The sequence below is a fragment of the Microcebus murinus genome, chromosome 14 (genome assembly GCF_040939455.1).
Source record: "Microcebus murinus isolate Inina chromosome 14, M.murinus_Inina_mat1.0, whole genome shotgun sequence".
Classification (NCBI taxonomy): Eukaryota; Metazoa; Chordata; class Mammalia; order Primates; family Cheirogaleidae; genus Microcebus; species Microcebus murinus.
In genome coordinates this window covers 72,867,312-72,891,119 of record NC_134117.1, presented here as the reverse complement: position 1 = coordinate 72,891,119, position 23,808 = coordinate 72,867,312, and the positions used below count along the sequence as shown (strand labels likewise).

Genomic DNA, 23,808 nt, shown 5'->3' with positions numbered 1-23,808 from the left:
GGCCCTCACTTTCGTCTTGGGCTTTCCTTCTGAGCTCCAGAACCACACGTCAGCTGCCTCCTGGAGATCCTTGCCTGCCCGTTGTGCAGACATTTAAAGCACAGCATGTCGGAGAGCTCTCTAACCCTTACCTTCTGCCCTGCCTCTTTCATTCCACTTCCCAGTCTTTGCAGATGGCACCTGGATTTACCTGGATGCTTGTAAAGAAACTCCAGGAGATAATCTTCCTGTCTTTCTCTCTGTATTATGAATCAGGGACCTGATATTCTTAGAGCTATTTCTGTTGGATCAAGTCTCTTTTGCCTCCTCATCATTATCATCTGAATTAGGTGGTCAACTCTTATCTTGCTCTTTGCCCTTTATTTCCCCTTAAGCCATTTTCCACTATTTTTCTCGATTAGCACTGACCAATAGAAACGTAATGCAAGCTACATGTTATTTTAAGTTTTCTAGTAGTCACATTAAAAAAGTGAAAAACAGGGCTGGGCGTGGTGGCTCACGCCTGTAATCCTAGCATTCTGGGAGGCCGAGGCGGGCGGATTGCTTGAGGTCAGGAGTTCAAAACCAGCCTGAGCAAGACCCTGTCTCTACTAAAAATAGAAAGAAATTAATTGGACAACTAAAAATATATATACAAAAAAAAAAATTAGCTGGGCATGGTGGCACATGCCTGTAGTCCCAGCTACTTGGGAGGCTGAGACAGGAGGATCGCCCGAGCCCAGGGGTTTGAGGTTGCTGTGAGCTAGGCTGACGCCATGGCACTTACTCTAGCCTGGGCAACAAAGTGAGACTCTGTTTCAAAAAAAAAAAAAAAAAAGTGAAAAACAGGTGAAATTAACTTCAATAATGTGTTTGATTTAACTTGGTATATCTAAATATTATAATTTCAACATGTAATCAATGTTTAAAAACACTGAATAAAATTGTTTATATATTTTTGTTCTAAGTTTTTGAAATCTATTGTGTGTTTAATAATTATAGTACACCTCAGTTTGGTCTAGCCACATATCCAGTGCTCAATAACCCATGTGGTTAGGGGCTACCATATTGATTAACATAACTCTATATCATTGCTTCTGAAATACAAACTTGGACATGTATCTCTCGTGTTCATTTCACCTCTTTGTTGACTCTCTATTGTTTGCATTCGTGATTTCAGAAGTGGAGTTGTACTCCTAACATGTACCAGCAGTGAGTGTCATGAGCATGACCTGGGAACTTGTTAGAAATGCAGATTAGGTTTTCAAGAGACAGTCCTTCTTGTATTTAAGGTGCTTTTTATTAGATTAATTTTGATATGACTGTATCTTAACTTTTCTTGTCTGCTCTCTAGATCAGGTTTCAGCAAATTGTGGCACACAGACCAAATCTGACCTGCCACTTGTTTTTGTCAATAAAGTTTTATTGGAAAAAAGAAGCGCTTATATGTTTATGTATTTATTGTCTATGACTGATTTCACATAATAATGGCAGAATCGAGTAGTTGCAACAGGGACTGAATGGCTTTCTTTTTTTTTTTTTTTTGAGACACAGTCTCACTCTGTTGCCCGGGCTAGAATGCTGTGGCATCGGCCTAGCTCACGGCAACCTCAAATTCCTGGGCTCAATCAATACTCCTGCCTCAGCCTCCCAAGTAGCTGGGACTACAGGCATGCGCCACCATACCCAGCTAATTTTTTTTATATATATTTTTAGTTGGCCAATTAATTTCTTTCTATTTACAGTAGAGACAGGGTAGCTCTTGCTCAGGCTGGTTTTGAACTCCTGACCTCGAGGGATCCTCCTGCTTCTGCCTCCCAGAGTGCTAGGATTATAGGTGTGAGCCACTGTGCCTGGCCTGATTCCCCAACAACTTAATTAGTAATAGCCTACTGTTGACTGGAAGTCGATTAGTACATATTTTATATGTTATTTGTATTGTATGTTTTATTTTTGTGGGGTTTTTTTTGAGACAGAGTGTCGCTTTGTTGCCCAGGCTAGAGTGAGTCCTGTGGCATCACTTACTCACTGTGAGCCTAGCTCACAGCAACCTCAATCTCCTGGGCTCAAGCAGTCCTGCTGCCTCAGCCTCCCGAGTAGCTGGGACTACAGGCATGCGCCACCATGCCTGGCTAACTTTTCTATGTATATTAGTCGGCCAATTAATTTCTTTCTATTTATAGTAGAGATGGGGTCTCGCTCTTGCTCAGCTCAGGCTGGTTTTGAACTCCTGACCTTGAGCAATCCGCCTACCTTGGCCTCTCAGAGTGCTAGGATTACAGACGTGAACCACCGCGCTGGCCCCGCCTGTATTTTTTTGACAAGATCACACTCTGTTGCTAGGCTAGAGTACAGTCATGTGATCACAGCTCACTGCAACCCCCAACTCGTGGGCTCAAACGATCTTCCTGCCTCAGCCTCCCCAGTAGTTGGGACTACGAGTGCACAACATTCCCAGCTAATTTTTCTGTTTTTTGTGAAGACAGGTTTTGCTCTTGCTCGGGCTCATCTCGGACTCCTGGTCTTAACAATCCTCATGCCTCAGCTTCCCACATATACTATATGCTTAAAGTAAGCTAGAGAAAATAAAATGTTATTAATAAAATCATAAGAACAAATATATTTACTATTAATTAAGTGAAAATGTATTATCATAAAGGTCTTCATCCTTGTCATCTTCACATTGAATAAGCTGAGGAAGAGGAGGGCTGGTCATCCTGTTTCAGGGAAGCAGGGTGGAAGAAAATCCGCATCTAAGCGCACTTGCACGGTTCAAGCCTGCTGTTCAAGGGCCAGCTGTATTAGCATGTTTATATGCAGGTATTTGTATTAAAAATAACTGGAAATGAGATTTTATATACATATAAATATATAAATAGCTATGCTAGACAGGTGCTCAAATTTTAATTAAATGATTTTAATTAAGGGGTAAATGATCAAGTATTTTGGAACCTCAAGGCTGTAGGAATATGTCTCTAATTTTAATCTGGCTCCTTATTATGTCTGTTAGACTTTATCTTAATACATCTGAAGCCTCTATTGTACTATTTTTTTTTGAAACAGAGTCTTGCTTTGTTGCCCAGGCTAGAGTAAGTACTATGGTGTCAGCCTAGCTCACAGCAACCTCAAACTCCTGGGGGCTCAAGCAATCCTTCTGCCTCAGCCTCCCGAGTAGCTGGGACTACAGGCATGCGCCACCATGCCCGGCTAATTTTTTCTATATATATTAGTTGGCCAATTAATTTCATTCTATTTATAGTAGAGATGGGGTCAGGCTGGTTTCAAACTCCTGACCTCGAGCTATCCTCCCACCTCGGCCTCCCAGAGTGCTAGGATTACAGGTGTGAGCCACTGCGCCAGGCCTGTACTATTATTTAGTTCCATTAATGTACCAAATATTTTTCATGTAGTTTATGTAGTTATGTTCTCTTGTATAAAGAACACAGGCCGGGCGAGGTGGCTCACGCCTGTAATCCTAGCTCTCTGGGAGGCCGAGGCGGGCGGATCCTTTGAGTTCAGGAGTTCGAAACCAACCTGAGCAAGAGCGAGACCCCGTCTCTACTATAAATAGAAATAAATTAATTGGCCAACTAATATATATACAAAAAAATTAGCCGGGCGTGGTGGTGCATGCCTGTAGTCCCAGCTACTCGGGAGGCTGAGGCAGAAGGATCGCTTGAGCCCAGGAGTTTGAGGTTGCTGTGAGCTAGGCTGACGCCACGGCACTCACTCTAGCCTGGGCAACAAAGTGAGACTCTGTCTCAAAAAAAAAAAAAAAAAAAAAGAACACATGATTTGGCCGGGCGAGGTGGCTCACGCCTATAATCCTAGCACTCTGGGAGGCCGAGGTGGATGGATTGCTTGAGGTCAGGAGTTCAAAACCAGCCTGAGCAAGAGTGAGACCCTGTCTCTACTATAAACAGAAATAAATTAATTGGACAACTAATATATATATATATATATATATATATATATATATATATGTATACACAAAAAAATTAGCCGGGCATGGTGGTGCTTGCCTGTAGTCCCAGCTACTTGGGAGGCTGAGGCAGTAGGATCTGTTGAGCCCAGGAGTTTGAGGTTGCTGTGAGCTAGGCTGACGCCGTGGCACTCACTCTAGCCTGGGCAACAAAGCAAGACTGTCTCAAAAAAGAAAAAAAAGAACACATGATTTTACATATCAAGACTTAAAGCTAGGCTGGGCGAGGTGGCTCACGCCTATAATCCTAGCACTCTGGGAGGCTGAGGTGGGTGGATTGCTTGAAGTCAGGAGTTCGAAACCAGCCTGAGCAAGAGCGAGACCCCGTCTCTACTATAAATAGAAAGAAATTAATTGGCCAACTAATATATATAGAAAAAACTAGCCAGGCATGGCGGCACATGCCTGTAGTCCCAGCTACTTGGGAGGCTGAGGCAGGAGGATTGCTTGAGCCCAGGAATTTGAGGTTGCTGTGAGCTAGGGTGATGCCACGGCACTCCAACCTGGGCAACAGAGTGAGACTCTGTCTCAAAAAAAAAAAGAAAAAGACTCAAAGCTTTACTCCTGAATGAAGCTCAATCTGAAATACAAAATAAAACTTACCTTTTCTTTTCTCTTTGCAACTACATGTTTACCTTTCAGAGACTGCTAGCTTGGCACTGTAATACTTAGTGTAAGCATTTATGTTTAAATATGTCTCTGACATGATTATTTTTGAGAGTTGGAGTATTCTTTTATTTATCTTTATGTCTCCAGAAATTGGAGTAGTTTCCAGTATACTAGCAGTAACTCACACACTTTTTGTATGCATCAAGAAATAATACATTAGCAGAGTCCTTCATGGTCTCTCATTTCCCTACGATGTGTAGTACTGATAAGAATCATTCTATGTAGCATTTTCTCTTTAACTACTGACAGTAACATTGCATGCTATCCACTTCTGATCACTGTAGAATGAACACATGTGCTGTTTCAGGGATCAGTGTCATTCAGGGATGTGACTGTGGGCTTCACCTGGGAAGACTGGCAGCACCTGGCCCTGCTCAGAGGGCTCTGTACAGGGATGTGATGCTGGGGAACGACAGCCACCTCTCTCAGTGGGTGAGGATCGTGTAATGTGAAACTCTGAACAACATTCATTTTATTTTTAGCTGCTGATTACAGATGGTTTCTTTGTAGAGAGTATGATTTAAAAACTTGAGATTCCGGAACCAAAGCTGATTCATCCCTTTTGGTACCATAAAGAACATCTGTGTTCTTTTCTCCAGTGAAATGTTCAAGTGGATTTATTTTTGTGCAGGCACACCTTTGTCCTCCTTTAAATATCCTGAACCTGAGTCTACCTGGCCCATGTCCTATGTCATTTTCATTCACAGGGTGTTGTGTTAACAAACCAGAGGAAATTTTCAAGTTGGAGCAAAGAGAGGAGCCATTGAATAGTGGAGGAAGAGTCCCCAAGCCAGAGCCACGAGGTGAGTTAGTGAGTATATAGGAAGCTTTAAAGCAGGGTGAAATTGAGTCCTTGGTAGATAGTTGTTGGTAGACATATTGTCATCTTTGAAATTTTTCAGGAATCTTTGTCAAGTTACAAGAACTTTGACAGTGATTGTAAAGAGTTTGCATGCCTCAGATGCATATATCATACTGGCAGATAATAGCTAAATGGTCTTTGTTTTCTTCCAAAAATCCAATCCTTTCCTGTCTCATTTCAGACACTTGACTACTCTTTCTGCATCAGTTTCAGTTATCTTTCTTTCATCGTATGTTTTGTAGTCACTCTACACACATGGCATGCCGGCTGTGTCTGTGCTGGAGACACAGCTCTGACCGCACGATGACTCTGTATTCTAGTGGTAGAAGAGAATGAGGTGTAGTGTGTTCTTCATGAAAGTATGGTCAGGAAAGGGCCTTTTTGAAGTCAATAATTTAATGAACACAGATTTGAATGAAATGAGGCAACGGATTCCAAGTATTCCTGCCAGGCAGCATACCCTGTGCCAGGGACCTGAGGCAGAGTACACAGTATGTGCAGGGCAGCAGTGAGCCCAGCTAGGGAGAGGTCTGTGGGGGAGGGGAGCATATAAGAAATGCTATCATAGAGATAGCTTGTTGGACTGTTGATAGATTTTTTTTAAGCCTTTTAATTTTTATTACTCAAAAAAGCTTCATTTTCTTATTTAGCTTTCTGACTCTGTACTTGTGCCTTCAACACCTTCACAATGATTTTCTGCTCCTTGATAAGGAAAGTACACTTGATCCTGTCACAAACACATTTAGCACACATAGAACTACTGCAGGCCCTGCTAACATGTTTTTTTGTTTTATTTTTATTTTTATTTTTTTTTTGAGACAGAGTCTCGCTTTGTTGCCCAGGCTAGAGTGAGTGCCGTGGTGTCAGCCTAGCTCACAGCAACCTCCAACTCCTGGGCTCAAGCGATCCTGCTGCCTCAGCCTCTCGAGTAGCTGGGACTACAGGCATGCGCCACCATGCCTGGCTAATTTTTTCTATATATATTAGTTGGCCAATTAATTTCTTTCTATTTATAGTAGAGACGGGGTCTCGCTCTTGCTCAGGCTGGTTTCGAACTCCTGACCTTGAGCAATCCGCCCGCCTTGGCCTCCCAGAGTGCTGGGATTACAGGTGTGAGGCACCAGGCTAGCCTGGGCTGTTTTATAAAAAGAATAAGGATACACAATCCAATACTAAACAAAATAGAACATTAACCCTCATTATACCATCAGGGTTTCAGTGGACCCAATTTTAGTTTTTGAGTTTCTTTTCAAACCTATGTGTAAAGATTGATACTTTGTGACTTTCATAATTTCTTACAAAATGTAAAAAGTTTTAACTTGAATGAACAAAGGGAAAATTTAATTCTATTTTTTAATGAATAAAACTCATTCTATTTTGCAGTTGTCATATGGGTGTATTGAGCCCATTTATAATCTAGGAAACATAGGATTGAAGTTATTTATTTTTCCTAAGTTTGAAATGTTTTGCTATGTTATTACCTTAGAATTATTTCTACATTACTCATCAATTGTGTCCAACTGTGATAAAATAGTAAGAAAATGGAAGAATGATGGAATTGCTTAGAAGGGTAATGCAATAGTGAAGTAAATTATCACTATTATATCACCTTTTGGTTTTCTTTTTTTGTTTTTTGAGACAGAGTCTCACTCTGTTGCCCAGGCTAGAGTGAGTGCCATGGCATCAGCCTAGCTCACAGCAACCTCAGACTCTTGGGCTCAAGCAATCCTTTTGCCTCAGCCTCTCAACTAGCTGGCACTACAGGCATGTGCCACCGTGCCTGGCTGTTTTTTTCTATATATTTTTAGTTGTCCAATTAATTTCTTTCTATTTTAGTAGAGACAGGGTCTTGCTCTTGCTCATGCCCGGTCCACCTTTCAATTTTCTTACTGAGTTGCCTGAAGTATTGCATCAATTGTAATGAAGATATGAAAGAAGCCTGGAGATACCTTATTTGTAGTTTCCTTTTTTAGCTTTCATTGGGCAGAGTTGAGAATTCAGAATTTTATTTTCTCCCCTTAGTTTCAAAGGGTAGAAAATTCAAAGGAGGAAGACTTCACAATTATTAGATACATCAGAAGATGAATGAAAAGAGACAGGTAGAAGCACGTAGAATCTAATGATTATGTGCATTTATTTATTTATTTTAAGACAGAGTCTCGCTTTGTTGCCCTGGCTAGAGTGCCATGGTGTCAGCCTAGTTCACAGCAACCTCAAACTCCTGGGCTCAAGCAATCCTTCTGCCTCAGCCTCCCCGGTATCTGGGACTACAGACACACACCACCGTGCCCAGCTAAGTTTTTCTATTTTTAGTTGTTCGGCTAATTTCTTTCTATTTTTAGTAGAGATGGTATCTCGCTCTTGCTCAGGTTGGTCTTGAACTCCTGAGCTCATAGAATCGGCCCACCTTGGCCTCCCAGAGTGATAGGATTATAGGCATGAGCCACCACACCTGGCCTGCTGTAATTTATTGTATAAGTGAAATACAGGCTATTAGTTTTAGATGATGTTGTCCTAGATGAATAAAGGTGTGTATCTGATCCTGTTCTAAAAACAGCATGAATGTAATATGTACTTTGTTTGGACACTAGTATTTCTTATGAATCCCAGTTAGAATCAAATGTAGGCCAGGCAATAGAATTTTCCTTTGAACATGTAGAAATTGACACTTTCTGAAATTTTATGTATTGTTTGTGTTTATTTCAAATTATCTGTCCATTTTTCAAAGTCACATTTTTGAAGTACCAAATTAAAGTGTTTTGTTGCCAAATTTCCTAGTCATTTTTTACTACTACAAGTTATTTGATTTTTCTAAACCTGTGGGAGTGAGGAAGTATACCCTTGGGATTTCTTTCATACCAAAAGACCAGTCTATTATAAGGCATGTGAATATGTGTCCTTTTCATGAGAAATATGTTAACATTTGTAAATGGTGGTAACTTATGCTTATTTCTAGATTTATGCATAATTGATGATCTGATGGAGAAGAGCCAGGAAAACCAACACCAGCATTTGTCAACAGCAAAACACTGACTTAGGAAAGAAATAGTGTATTAGGAAAAACATTTTATCTGGACACAAACCCTATTCTATTAAGAAAAATACCTGGTAACTATTACTCATATGGAATGAGTTTATATTATATTTCAGAATTAATTATTAGCAATAGAAACTCCTTGGTAAGGAAGCTGATGAATTTAAGGCATGTGGGAAATTTCTCCTTTGTAGAAAGCACAAGAATCCTCATGCCAGAGAGAAACCATTTGAACATGATAGAAATGGGAAAGCCATCAGTCAGAATGAGGCCCTGACAGCATCAGAACATTCAAACTCTGAAGCAGTTTTTTGAGTATAATGAGCATGGGAAAGCTTTTGACAAGGAGGCAGTCTTCACTACCTAAAAGAGAGCGTGCTCATGGGAGAAGCCCTGTGAATATGATGGACATGTGAAAGCCTTTCTGATAGACCGGTGTTCATTGTTCATCAGCAAACTCACACAAGGGAGAATCGCTGTGAATGTAGACACTGTGTGTTGGTGAGACGCCAGCTCGAAACACCATAGCGTTGTCATGGAGAAGAAATGCTGTGCGTGTAATAAGAGTGAGGACAGTTTTGTCAAGAAGGCACTCCTCACTCATACTCAACAAATTTATAAAGGAGGGAAAACTTTTGATTATAATAGAGATTGGAAGTGTTCTGCAAGAAGCTAAATTCCCCTCAGCATCAAGAAACACATATAGGAGAAAAAGCCTATGAAACTAATCAGTATGCTAATACATTTTGCAATAAGCTAAAGCTTCCTATATATCAGAAAACAGATACAGGAGAAAAACCATATGAGTATAGTGAATGTGGGAAAACCTTCAGCCATAAATCCTCTCTCATTCTAGATAAGAGGATACACAGAGGAGAAAAGCCCTATGAATTTAATGAATGTTGGATATCCTTTGGATATAGGTTAGGCCTTGCAGTACTTCCCTGAAGTCAGGGAAGACCCACAGGAGAGAAACCCTATGAATGTAGTGAATGTGGGAAATTTTTCCATCAGAAGTCATCTCTTGCAACACATCAGAGAACACACACTAGGCAGGGAGCAACCCTATGAGTATAATGAAATGTTTCACCGGAATCCTGACTTCACCAACATCAGAGAGACAACACAGAAGAAGCTCCTATCAACATCCAGAAGGCTCAGAAACCTTTACCCTTTTGTCCGACTCATTGCACAGCAGAAATGACCCAGGGTGGGGATGGAGCACACAATAAATATGAGAAATCTTTTGCCCAGAAGTGACATTGCATTGAACAGCAAATAATTGCTATTTGGAAACCTCATTAATATCTTGTAGCTGTTGTAGTGTCAACAAAGGTTTATACCTTATATTAGCAAGTCTATATTTTTTTATTAAAACATTTTTTTTAGAGACAGCATCTTGTTCCACTGCCTTGGCTGGAGTGCAGTGGCACAATCATAGCTCATTGTAGCCTCAAACTCTTGGGTTCAGGCAGTCTTCCTGCCTCAAACTCCTTAGTAGCTGGGACTACAGGTGTGTACTACCATGCCCAGTTAATTTTTAAAAAAATTTGTATAGAGATGGGGTCTCATTATCTTTCCCAGCCTGGTCTCAAACTCTTGACCTCAAGCAGTCCTCCCACCTTGCCTCCCAAAGTGCTAGGATTTCAGATGTGAGCCACCACACCCTGCTGAATTTCTGTTTCAGATATATTTTTATTTAAAGTTTATTTAAAGTTATTTAAATTTATGCACATATGGAATAGGGATTTTTAAAAAACAATGAATTCAGTAGTCCCTGATATATATATATATATATGTGTGTGTGTGTGTATGTATTTTTTTTGGGGGGGGGCAGAGTATTACTCTGTTGCCCAGGCTAGAGTGCCGTGGCGTCAGCCTAGCTCACAGCAACCTCAAACTCCTGGGCTCAGGCAATCCTCCTGCCTCAGCCTCCCGAGTACCTGGGACTACAGACACCTGCCACCCACCTGGCTAATTTTTCTACTTTTACCGTGTTTCCCTGAAAATAAGACCTACCCATAAAATAAGCCCTAGCAGGAATTCTAAGCATTTGCACAATATAAGCCCCACCCCAAAAATAAGACCTAGTGATGGGCGTGGCTACACAGCATATCTGCATAACCCATGCATTTCATCGAGGAGCGGTAAAGAAGATGAACAGTTCTCGTCTGCCCCATCATGACAGCTACTATCCCAGAGGTGACCAGAAAGGTGCGGGCAGCCCCACCAACAAGGTCACTCCCCCTGTCAGGTCCCAGCCATCCTGTGCGTGCTACAAGCTGAGGCTTTGAGGGGAAAATAACACATCTCCTGAAAATAAGCCCTAGGGTGTCTTCTTGAGGAAAAATAAATATAAGACCCTGTCTTATTTTCGGGGAAACACGGTAGTAGACACGAGTCTTGCTCAGGCTGGTCTTAAACTCCTTAGCTCAAGCAATCCTGCCTCAGTCTCCCAGAGTGCTAGGATTAAAGGCACGAGCCGCTATGCCCAGCCTCTTTTTCTTAATGAAACTTTTAATATTAATTTTTCACTTATATTTTTTCTTTATTCTATATGTTTTAGCCTTTTTATATTGTAGTGTTGAACTTTGTAGTGATTTATATAAGTTTGTAAATTAAGATAAATCTTTGTCTCTCAAATATGTAACAAGTGTATTTTCAAGTTTTCTATTTAATACTAAAAGTTTTTCACTTGAAATTAAGGTGTTTAATTTTCTGTACTATTATACAATCTGTTGGTCAATATCTTTAGGATTCCTGCTTTTAGTATTATCCATCCCAAAATGCTTGGTTTTAAGGGGCTAAATGGCATCTGTATTTGCTTTAAGAACTTAGTTTATTTTTTCTCAACTTGAGCATTTCAAACATAGGGGAAAATATAAAAGAATAATTCAGTGAGCACCCAGATGTCTTCTTAGATTCAACAACTATTAAAATTTTTCTATATTTGCTTCATTTATGTATCCATGTGTAGTTTATTAATATTATTATTATTTGCTTAAACCATTTGGAATTAATATGGTGATCCTGGCACTTCATGCATATGTATTTCAGCATGTATCTGCTAAGAATAATGTCATTCTCTGATTTAACCAGAAATTCCATTATCATATATAAGAAAATTAACAGTTATTCTATATCATATAATCTAATATCCAGTCCAAATTCAAATTTATCCAATTGTCCAATGAATGTCCTATGCCTGATAGTTTATGAACCAGGATTCTATCAAGATTGATTCACTGTTTTTGATTTTTATATCTCTTTATTTTAATGTTGCACTATTCCACTCACAATTTTCCCCCTTAAAATTGACTTTTTTTTTTTTTTAGACAGAGTCTCACTGTGTTGTCATGGCATCAGCCTAGCTCACAGCAAGTGTTAGCCTAGCTCACAGCAACCTCCAACTCCCGGGCTCAAGCGATCCTCCTGTCTTACTGTTGGGACTACAGGCATGCGCCACTGTGCCTGGATAATTTTTTTTCAACTTTTAGTTGTTTGGCTAATTTCTTTCTATTTTCAGTAGAGACGGGGTCTCGCTCTTGCTCAGGCTGCTTTCGAACTCTTGAGCTCAAGCAATCCTCCTGCCTTGGCCTCCCAGAGTGCTAGGATTACAGGCGTGAGCCACCGTGCACGGCCAATCCAACTGTTTTTCTCCAGTCCATTCTCTCTTGAGCGCAAGAATGATCGTATTCTGTACGTTTTCCTCTCTCTTTAACCTCCAACACCTCCTTCCCGACCTCTTGTTCAGCTAATGACAATGCTTCTTATTTTACTGAGGAAAAAAGCAATGGCAAGAGAATGTTCTTACACTCCCATAACCATACATATTCACCTACCTGCATCTGTTCCCATTTACTCTGCCTTCTTTCCTATTACTATGGAAGAAATGTCTGAGATCGTATTCCTGGGAATCAGCTCCCAGGCCCTGTTGCCTACTCAAGGCATTGCTCTAGAAATCCTTCAAATTTGGGGAGTTTTGATCCATTATTTCTTTGAGTATTTTTCCAGCACTTTCTTCTTTCTCCTCTCCTTCTGGAACTCTGATGACATGAATGTTAAGTTTTTTGACTGGTCTGTCAGGTGCCAGTCACTCTATGCATTTCCCCCCAGTCAATTTTCTCTTTGTTGTTCAGAGTGGGTAACTTCTTTTTTTTTTTTCAGGCAATAAAAATATTCATTTTATTTGAGATGTTGTGAAGATTAAATGATATAATCCCAGCACATTATGTGGCATATAGTAAATATTCAATAAATGTTAAGGATTATTCATTTTTACCACTGATAATAATCACTTTCAGAATAGTAGGTCATAAATGTGAGGTCAAGGTCATTTCAAATATTTTACCTTATTTTATTATTTATTTATAGGTCTGAATGGACACACAGGGAATGTAGAACATTCTGGGTGGAAGGAGGAGTATGCTAGAGACAGTCCCCAGAGGGAAGGACCCACCATGTTGGCAGGTGAGCCAGGAACTGTGCAGGGACAGAGGCCCCATGTCTGGCTGCTGTCGCCCTCTGGACAATGGTCAGTCGACAGGCAGGCCTCCTGCTCCACTCCAGGCTGCTCCAAGGGGCTGCATCTAATTAGGGTCTGGACCGAAATGGTCTCCAGCTGCTGTCTGAGGCTCCTCCTTCCTGTGTCCCCATCATGTGTCTGAGGGTTTCAAAGATTTTACTTTAATATATTTAGTAATATTTAATTCGTTTATGGAATAAAATCTCATGATTTTAGTTAATTCTAGGTAAAACTGAGTAGTAACATTTTTCTTGATTCCTTCAGCTTTCCATTTCTGATATTTGCACACCAGTGATACTATTTTTTCTCTCTTCCTAATTAGAATAACATATTTCCCTAATGTTCCTTCCTTTCATTAACAAGATATTTGTATTTATAGCTTACGTCAATGTTACCTCCCTGTGATAATGTTTGGTAGGTTTTTTTGTTTGTCTGTTTTGAAATGTTGTCTTTTTTTTTTTCTTTTTTTTATTTCGGCATATTATGGGGGTACAGATTTTAAGGTTTCAATAAATGCCCACTTCCCCCCCTCCCCCCAAAAGTCTGAGTCTCCATCATGACCATCCCCAAGATGGTGCACATCTCACTCATTATGTATGTATATACCCGCCCCCCTCCCCCCTCCCACCTGCCCAACACCCTATTACTGTAGTACCTATGTGTCCACTTAGGTGCTACTCAGTTAATACCAGTTTGCTGGAGAATATATCTGGTGCTTGTTTTTCCATTCTTGGGATACTTCACTTAGTAGTATGGGTTCCAGCTCTAACCAGGAAAATATAAGATGTGCTATATCACCATTGTTTCTTAGAGCTGAATAGTACTCCATGGTATACATATACCACATTTTATTAATCCATTCTTGGATTGATGGGCACTTGGGCTGTTTCCACAACCTTGCAATTATGAATTTTGCTGCTATAAACATTCGAGTGCAGGTGTCTTTTTTGTAGAGTGTCATTGGATCATTTGGGTAGATGCCCAGCAATAGGATTGCTGGATCAAATGGTAGATTCACTTGTATCGCTTTAAGGTATCTCCATATTGCTTTCCACAGAGGTTGAACTAGTTTGCAGTCCCACCAGCAGTGTAGGAGTGTTCCTCTCTCTCCGCAACCACGCCAGCATTTATTGTTTGGAGATTTTTTGATAAAGGCCATTCTCACTGGGGTTAAGTGATATCTCATTGTGGTTTTGATTTGCATTTCCCTGATGATTAGGGATGTTGAGCATTTTTTCATATGTTTGTTGGCCATTCTTATGTCTTCTTTAGAAAAGTTTCTGTTCAAGTCCTTTGCCCACTTTTTAATGGGGTTATTTGATTTTTTCTTCCTGATTTTCGTGAGTTCTAAGTATATTCTAGTTATCAGTCCCTTATCGGATGCATAGGATGCAAAAATTTTCTCCCATTCTGTAGGTTGTCTGTTTACTTTCATGACTATTTCTTTGGCTGTGCAGAAGCTTTGTAGTTTGATCACGTCCCATTTATTTATTTTTGTTGCTGCTGTGATTGCCTTTGGGGACTTCTTCATAAACTCTTTGCCCAGGCCGATGTCTAGGAGAGTGTTTCCAACTTTTTCCTTTAGAGTTCTAATAGTTTCATACCTTAGGTTTAAGTCTGTTATCCAGCGTGAGTTGGTTTTTGTGAGAGGTGAAAGGTGTGGGTCCTGTTTTAGCCTTCTGCAGGTGGCTATCCAGTTTTCCCAGCACCATTTATTGAAAAGGGATTCTTTTCCCCAGCGTATGTTTTTGTCTGCTTTGTCAAAGATTAGATGGCTATATGAGGATGGTTTTATATCAGGATTCTCACATCTGTTCCACTGGTCAATATTCCTATTTTTGTGCCAATACCATATTGATTTAATTACTACAGCTTTGTAGTATAGTTTGATATCTGGCATATTAATGCCTCCCATTTTGTTTTTGTTGCCTAGAATTGCTCTTGATATTCGGCGTCTTCTTTGGTTCCATATGAAGCGTAAAATTATTTTTTCTATATCTGTGAAGTATGCTGATGGGATTTTAATAGGTATTGCATTGAATCTGTAGATCAGTTTGGGTAGTATAGACATTTTGATGATATTGAGTCTGCCGATCCACGAGCATGGTATGGATTTCCATCTGTTTACATCCTCTGCTGTTTCCTTCCTCAGTGTTTCATAGTTCTCCCTGTAGAGGTCTTTTACGTCCTTGGTTAAGTAAATTCCTAGGTACTTTAATTTCTTTGTTGCTATTGTGAAGGGAATTGAGTCTTTGATTTGTTTCTCAATTAGATTTTGTTGGCGTATATGAATGCCTCTGATTTCTGTATATTGATTTTGTATCCTGAGACTTTACTAAATTCATTGATCAGTTCCAGGAGTTTCTTGGTTGAATCTTTGGGGTTTTCTAGATACAATGTCATATCATCAGCAAACAGTGAAAGTTTGATCTCTTCAGCCCCTATTTGGATACCTTTGATTCCATTTTCCTGTCTGATTGCTGTAGCCAAGACTTCCAGCACTATGTTGAACAGAAGTGGAGATAGTGGGCAGCCTTGTCTGGTTCCAGTTCTAAGTGGGAATGATTTCAATTTTTCCCCATTCAGTATGATGTTGGCTATGGGTCTGTCATATATGGCTTGTATCATTTTTAGGTATGTCCCTTCTATGCCTATTTTCTTAAGTATTTGTATCATGAAAGGGTGCTGAATTTTGTCAAAAGCTTTTTCTGCATCTATTGAAAGAATCATGTGGTCTTTGTTTTTGCTTCTGTTTATGTGGTGAATTGCATTTATAGATTTACATATGTTGAACCATCCCTGCATCCCTGGGATGAAGCCCACTTGGTCGTGGTGGATTATTTTTTTGATAAGTGTCTGGATTCGGTTAGCTAAGATTTTGTTGAAAATTTTTGCATCTATATTCATTAGGGATATTGGTCTGTAGTTTTCTTTTTTTGTTGCATCCTTTCCTGGTTTTGGTATCAGAGTAATATTCGCTTCATAAAAAGTGTCGGGAGGTTTCCGTTCTTCTCGATGTTGTGGAATAGTTTCTGTAAGATAGGTACTAGTTCTTCTTTGTAAGTGTGGTAAAATTCAGGTGTGAAGCCATCTGGACTGGGACTTTTCTTTTTAGGGAGATTTTTAATTGCTGTTTCTATTTCAGCTGTTGAGATTGGTCTATTCAGGGAATCTATTTCTTCCTGGTTGAGCCTAGGGAGGCTGTGTGTTTCTAGAAATTTGTCCATTTCCTCCACATTTTCCAGTTTGTGTGCATAAAGATTTTTGTAGTATTCATAAATTGTATCTTGTATCTCTTTGGGATCAGTTGTGATATCTCCTTTTTTGTTCCTGATAGAGCTTATTAGAGATTTCTCTTTTCTGCTTTTCGTTAGCTTAGCCAATGGTGTGTCAATTTTGTTTATTTTTTCAAAGAACCAACTTTTTGTTTTATTAATCTCCTGAATAGCTTTCCTGTTTTCAATTTCGTTTAGTTCTGATTTGATCTTGTTGATTTCACTTCTTCTGCTGGGTTTGGGGTTGGTCTGTTCTTCTTTTTCCAGCTCTTTGAGTCGTTTCATTAGATTGTCTATTTGTGATCTTCTTGTCTTTTGGTTATAGGCATTTATGGAGGTAAACTTTCCTCTCAGAACTGCTTTAGCTGTGTCCCAGAGGAGTTGATAACTTGTCTCTCCATTGTCGTTTTCTTCATAGAATTTTTTTATTTCCGTCTTGATTTCTTCATTTATGAAGTAATCTTTTAGTAAGAGGTTGTTTAATTTACACGTTTTTGTGTAGAAATGTGAGTTTCTGTTAGGGTTGATTTCTAGTTTTATTCCACTGTGATCTGAGAAGGTACATGGTATGCTTTCTATTTTTTTAAATTTCTTGAGATTTTCTTTGTGTCCTAGGATATGGTCAATCTTAGAGAATGTCCCGTGAGCTGATGAGAAGAACGTATATTCAGTAGATTTTGGGTAGAATGTCCTGTAGATGTCAGTCAGACCCAATTGTTCCAGGGTTTTGCTTAAGTTCATTATTTCTTTTTTTTTTTTATTTACTTAGAAGCATTCAGAATGTCAACAAAACAGCTGCAACTTTTTTTTTGCAATTACAGAGTGGTATTCAGTTAACAGAACAACAATTATTTCGTATAAGCTGCATCAGAGACAACTGAAGAGTAAAAAAAGTACCATCCCCATATATAACTAATTTGTGCTGTGCACCAACAAGAACCTGCTTTAAATTTCCATGCCAATTTACAACCCCCATACTGTACCAGGCAAGGTTAGTGGCTATTGAAAATACCACCAGGACAGGCCTAGCTAAAGACACATTCGGTAGTGTGTTAACTATACAAAAAAAGACACTGTACAGTTTAAAAACAAATCTTACACAGCCTTACATTTCAATTTTTTTCTTTAAAAGGAGTGAGTTGTGTACAGGGGGGTTAAATGCTTTATAGACAAGAAAAAAAAAACTGCGCTAGAACCAACTTATTCATCATCATCATCTTCTTCTTCATCTTCCTCCTCCTCTTCATCCTTTTCATCTTCCTCCTCTTACTTCTTTTTCTTGCTTTTTTCAGCCTTGACGACTCCCTTTTTTGCTGCGTCAGGCTTACCTTTAGCTCAGTATGCAGCGATGTCCTTTTCGTACTTTTCCTTCAGCTTTGCAGCCTTCTTTCCATAAGGCTGCTCGTCATCTGCAGCAGCATCATTCCACATCTCTCCCAGCTTCTTTGCAACATCATCAGTGGAAAGGCCAGGATGTTCTCTTTTGATTTTAGGGCGATACTCAGAACAGAACAAGAAAAAGGCTGAAGGAGGCCTCTTGGGTGCATTGGGATCCTTGAACTTCTTTTTTGTTTCCCCTTTAGGAGGGATATAGGTCTTCATTTCTCTTTCATAACGGGCCTTGTCTGCCTTTGCCATATCTTCAAACTTTCCTTTCTCTTTAGCAGACATGGTCTTCCACCTCTCTGAGCACTTCTTAGAAAACCCTGAGAAGTTGACTGAAGCATCTGGGTGCTTCTTCTTGTGCTCCTCTCGGCAAGTTTGCACAAAGAATGCGTATGATGACATTTTGCCTCTCGGCTTCTTAGGATCTCCTTTGCCCATGTTTAGTTATTTTTCCTCAGCAAGGCACAGAGTCGCCTAGTGCCTGTCCGGCTCTCACTTGCCCCGGCGCTGTCTCTATGGAGCTCAATGTACTGCAATGGCTGTGAGAGCGGGAGCCAGACGCAGCCTCCTCACTCTCTCCGCTCTGTAACCCATTATTTCTTTATTAATTTTCTGTTTGGAGGATCTGTCTTGTGCCATCAGTGGGGTGTTGAAATCTCCGGTGATTATGGAGTTGCTATTAATCCATTTGCTTAGATCCAGTAAGGTTTGCTTTATGAAACTGGGTGCCCCTAAGTTGGGTGCATATATATTTAAAATTGTTATCTCTTCTTGCTGAACTGTGCCCGTTACCATTATATAATGACCCTCTTTGTCTTTCCCTACTTTTGTTGCTTTAAAAACTAAATCGTCAGCCGGGCGCGGTGGCTCACGCCTGTAATCCTAGCTCTCTGGGAGGCTGAGGCGGGCGGATTGTTCGAGGTCAGGAGTTCGAAACCAGCCTGAGCAAGAGCAAGACCCCATCTCTACTATAAATAGAAAGAAATTAATTGGCCAACTAATATATATATAAAATTAGCCGGGCATAGTGGCACATGCCTGTAGTCCCAGCTACTCGGGAGGCTGAGGCAGAAGGATTGCTTGAGTCCAGGAGTTTGAGGTTGCTGTGAGCTACGCTGACGCCATGGCACTCACTCTAGCCTGGTCAACAAGCGAGACTCTGTCTCAAAAAAAAAAAAAAAAAAAAAAAAAAACTAAATCGTCTGAAATTAGTACTGCCATGTCAGCCTTCTTTTGGGTTCCACTTGACTGGAATACTGATCTCCACCCTTTTACTTTTAGTCTATATGCATCCTTGCAGGTTAGATGTGTTTCCTGAAGACAGCATATACTTGGCCTGCATTTTCTTATCCATTCAGCCAGCCTATGTCTCTTGAGTGGAGAGTGTAAGCCATTCATGTTTATTGAGAGAACTGATAGGTAAGGTAGATTACTGTTCATTCTGTTTTGTTGGATGTTGTTGCTTTGATTTCTCTCTTGAGCCATTGTAATATCTGGCCTTTAATCTTTGGGTTTTGGTTGTTTTTATGTTCGTGAGTTTCTATTATGATGTTTTGTGCCTAAGACTGTTTTGAGTACTTCTTGTAGGGCTGGTCTTATCTTGGAGAATTCTCTGAGACTTTGCCTACCTGAGCATGTCTTTACTTCTCCTTCATATACGAAGCTTAGTTTTGCAGGGAATAAGATTGTAGGCTGGGCACGGTTCTGTCTCAGAAGAGTGAGAATGGGGCCCCAGTCTCTCCTTGCTTGTAAAGTCTCAGTAGAGAAGTCTGGTGTTATTCGAATTGGCTTTCCCTTGTATGTTACTTGCTTCTTTCATCTTACAGCACTTAGAAGGGCCTCTTTAGTTGATATTGTGGTCAGTCTGATGACTGCATGTTGTAACGTCTTCCTGCTTGCATTGAATCTCCCAGGAGTCCTCTGAGCTTCTTGAACTTGTATATCGAGATTTTGAGCAAGGCCTGGGAAATTTTCCTCTATTGTATCTTCAAATAGCTTGTCCAACCCTTGAGTGTTGTCTTCTTCCCCTTCTGCTAACCCTATGACCCTCACAGTAGGTTTCTTCACATAATCCCACATCTCTTGTAGGCTTTGCTCTTTTCTCTTGTTTCTCTGCTCTATCTCTGTGACTGATTTCTTTAATTGGAGGGTGTTATCTTCAATCTCTGAGATTGTTTCTTCTGTTTGATCTACCCTGTTCTTGAGACTTTCCACTGTATTTTGTATTTCATTGAATTGATTCTTCATTTCCAGGTGTTCGGTTAACCTTTTCTTCATTGTGTCGATTTCCTTAGTGAACTTTTGTTCCAGGTCCTGGAGGTTTTTTGTGGTTTCTTTGTGTTGGTTATTGAGTTGTTCTTACAGGTTGTTGAATTTTCTTATGATCCACATTCGAAATTCCTCTTCTGTCATTTTGGTTGCCTGATTTTGGTTGGTGTCCATTTCCAATGGGCTGGTACTCCTCTGGGGGTGTGTTTTCCATTTGGTCCTTCATATTTCCAGAGTTCCTTCTCTGATTTCTTCCCATGTCGATCAGTTGTTGTTTCTCTCATTTAGGTTTTTGTTTGGATATTCACATGCCTTGCTTAGTTTCTCAGCTGGTAGGTGATGTCTGTGGGTGAGATTCGACCACTCTCTGTATAATGAGTCAGTAGGTGCCATGATTAGGGTGTGCAGGATGCTCTCCCTGTCAGTAGGTGGCGCTTTCTTGGAGGAGCAGGCTACACTGTTGTTTTTGTGTCCTGTTATCAGCTCTTGTACTGTAGAGGGGCACTCTAGTGCCTCAGGTGGTTGGTGGGGTCATGGGACTTCCAGGTGAGTACTTTTCTCCCCTTCAGTGAGTGCTGGTCTGGGAATGAGTCTGGGCAGAGCTGAGTTAGGTCAGCCTGCCCTCAGGCACCACCAATGTCATTAGCAGGGGTCAGAGTTCTGTTCTCTGCTTTCAGGAAAGGCTGTCAGGGAGGGGCTGGAATGGCCCCACTCAGTCAGAAAGTCTACGTGTGGGGTGATGCCGTCTGAGACCCACAGTCTGGAGCGGGCCTCACTTCTTTCCACCCTTTCCAACTCTGCAGCTACTCCTGGGCCTCTGCAAGCAGGCCAGACCTCCCACCACCAGGCCTCCCCTGACTGTGATGCCGGCAGGGAGGTTCCCTGTGCAGGAAAGCCACCTGGGTTGGGCTCACAGCCTTCCTTTGGGAGAAGGGTTGCCCTCTAGGACGCTGATCTGCCCCCGAAGGCACACACACCTCAGTAGGCTGTTCACGTATATCCCTTCTGTTCCTCGGGCAATGCGAGACCTTGGTGCACAGGATCTGGTCTGCAGGTCTGACCTCTGGGCCCCAGAGTTCAAACTATATCCCCACCAGGGAGAGCAGTCCCAGTCCCAATTCACCCACGGGGAGCCCAAGCTGGGTCTATGTCTCTCAGCCTCATGGTCTGCCCTGTTCTCCTGGGAACACCATGCCAGCAGCACCTGGGAGGGCTGGCGGGTAGGGAGCTCACAGTCTAAGTTCCCCTTCGTCAGCTGTAGGGCCCCAAAAGGGAAGGTCCCATTCCCTGGAGGTGCCTCCGGCTTGTGGCTATATTGTCTCTCTGCGTAATCCGGGATAGGGCTGGCAGAAGGGAGAATAAATCAATATGGCGCCTGCCGCGTGGCTTGGGTCTGTGCACACGGAGTTTCCCTGCGGGATTTGAGAGCATGGTGCCGCATCTGCTACTGGCTTACCGCTCACTGGCGGCGGCCATCTCTGGGCTCGTGTCCGCAGGTCTCTCCACCCACTGTGGAGCCCACCAGCAGTCCGAGATGCAAGGGAGGGGAGAGTTAACCACTTTACCTACCCTTGCCACTGGTCTCCAGGCTGCTCCTGACGTCTCTGCTTCCAGTTCTCCTCCGCAACCTCCTCCCGTGGAGTCTCCTGTGCTCTCAGGTACACCTCCTTCCGACCCTCATCCACTGTATGCACGTCTTCTTGCTTCTTTCTTCTAATTTGTGCTAGAATCTGTCTTTTCTGCAGAGACACTCTGTCTGGCGGTGTATTTTGTCCGCCATCTTCAGTTTTTTAGTTTCTTGATTTGTGAGCTGCTTTTGGATGTGAGCATTTAATGCTATTAGTTTTCCCCTCAGGAATACTTTCCCTGTATCCCACAGATTTTGATGACTTGTGTCCCCATTGTCATTTAGTTCAAGGAATCTTTTCATTTCCACCTGGATCTCCTCCTTGACCCAGTAATCATTCAGCAGTAGATTGCTTTATTTCCATTACTTTACAAAGTGTTGTTTCTCCTGGAATTGATCTCTAATTTTATACCACTAGGGTCCGAGAAGATACATGGTACAATTTCTATTTTTTAAAATTTGTTGAGGTCTGATTTGTGGCCTTTTAGAGAAGTTCCATAAGCTGATGAGAAGAATGTATGTTTGGATGTTTGGCTTTATTTGGGTGGAATGTTCTGTATATGTCTGTGAGACCTACTTTTTCTAGAGCTCTTTTTAAGTCCATTGTTTCTTTGCTTATTTTCTGTTTGGAATATCTGTCCATCAGTGGGGTGTCGAAATTGTTAGCTACCATTGCAGTACTGTTTATCATGCTATTTAGATCAAACAGGGTTTGCATTATGTATCTGGGTGTCCCTGGGTTGGCTGCATAAGTATTAAGAATTTTTAAGTCTTCTTGTTGGATTTTTCCTTTCACCATTATATAGTGACCATCTTTGTCTTTACTTTTGCTATTTTAAAGTTTATGGTGTCTCAAATCAAGATTGTTACCCTGCTCTCTTTTGGCTTCCATTTGCCTGGAACTTTGTTTTCCAAGCCTTGAGTCTGAAAGCGTCTTTGTGGGTTAAATGCATTTCCTGGAGACAGCAGATACTTGGTTTATAATTTTTTATCCACTCAGCCAGTCTATGTCTCTTCAGAGGACAGTTTGAGACATTCTTATTTGTTTGTTCATTTGTTTGCTTATTTATTTATAGACAGAGTCTCACTCTGTTGCCTGGGCTAGAGTGCTGTGGCACCAGCCTAGCTCACAGCAACCTCAGACTTCCAGGCTCAAGCAATCCTTCTGTCTCAGTCTCCCAAGCAGCTGGGACTCCTGGCATGCGCCACCATGCTCAGCTAATTTCTTTCTATTTATAGTAGAGATGGGGTCTTGCTATTACTCAGGCTGGTCTCAAACTCCTGAGCTCAAACTATTCTTCCCCCTTGGCCTCCCAGAGTGGTAGGATTACAGGTGTGAGCCACTGCATCTGGACAAACCATTCACTTTTATTGAGAAGATTGATATTTGGGGTAGATTTCTGTTCATATTTTTGGGTAAATTCTTATTGTTTTGTTTTACCTTTCAAGCCATTGTGGAATCTGGGTTCTAGTTTTTAACTCCTGAGTAATTTTATTTTGGTCAGTGTCTATTGCACTGTTCAGTGTACAATGCAGGTCTGAGTACTTCCTGCAGGGCAGGTTTGGTCTTTGCAAATTCCATCAGTGATTGCTTGGACAGACTTTAGTTCTCCCTCATAGATGAAGGTTAGTTTTGCCAGATAAAGGATTCTAGGTTGGCCATTATTATGTTTTAGAAGATTGAGGATGGGTCCCCAGTCCCTTCTAGCTTGGAGGGTTTCAGTTGAGAAGTCTGCAGTTAGTCTGATAGGTTTTCCTTTATAGGTTATTTGCTGTTTTCACCTTACTGCTTCAAGGATTGCCTCTTTCATGTTTACTTTGGCTACTCTAATAATTATGTGACGTGGTGATTGCTTTTTCACATTGAGTCTCCCAAGACTTCTGTGTACTTCTTATATCTGGATATCTAGGTTTCTGGCTAGGCCAGGCATATTTTCCTTTAGTATTCCAAGAAATAGATTTATCCAGCCCTTGTATATTTTCTTCTTCTCTCTCTAGGCTGCCTATAATTCTTTTATTTTGTTTCCTTACACAACTCCACATTTCTTTTATGTTTTGTTCTTGTCTCTTGCTTCTGTGTTCTTTGTTTCATCTGATTTGTTTAGCACACAGACACTATCTTCAAGCTCTGAGATTCTTTCCTGTGTGATCCATTCTATTTTTAAGGCTTTCCACTGTGTTTTGAAGTTCCTTGAATGCCT

The 23,808-nt window shown here is 41.0% G+C and overlaps 2 protein-coding genes across 2 annotated transcripts in view; one reads left to right on the top strand and one right to left on the bottom strand.

Moving 5' to 3' along the window:
* The window catches only part of ZNF487 (zinc finger protein 487), a 56,615-nt gene extending 43,082 nt beyond the window's left edge, over positions 1 to 13,533 (top strand). The window contains 6 exon segments of the mRNA XM_076010252.1: positions 4,938 to 5,062; positions 5,338 to 5,433; positions 7,644 to 8,502; positions 8,505 to 8,678; positions 8,681 to 8,801; positions 8,803 to 13,533. Of these exon segments, the coding sequence (XP_075866367.1) occupies positions 8,397 to 8,502; positions 8,505 to 8,678; positions 8,681 to 8,801; positions 8,803 to 9,031 (630 nt within the window). The 5' untranslated portion in view covers positions 4,938 to 5,062; positions 5,338 to 5,433; positions 7,644 to 8,396 and the 3' untranslated portion in view covers positions 9,032 to 13,533.
* Positions 13,534 to 17,421: 3,888 nt separating this feature from the next.
* LOC142875577 (high mobility group protein B1) lies at positions 17,422 to 18,921 on the bottom strand. Its single transcript, XM_076010253.1, has one exon. The coding sequence runs from the start codon at positions 18,148 to 18,150 to the stop codon at positions 17,662 to 17,664; it is 489 nt and encodes a 162-aa protein (XP_075866368.1). The 5' UTR covers positions 18,151 to 18,921; the 3' UTR covers positions 17,422 to 17,661.
* Positions 18,922 to 23,808: the final 4,887 nt, after the last annotated feature.

Coding starts and splice junctions, on each gene's coding strand:
- LOC142875577 (XM_076010253.1), bottom strand. CDS start 18,150: ATGGGCAAAGGAGATCCTAAGAAGCCGAGAGGCAAAATGTCATCATAC.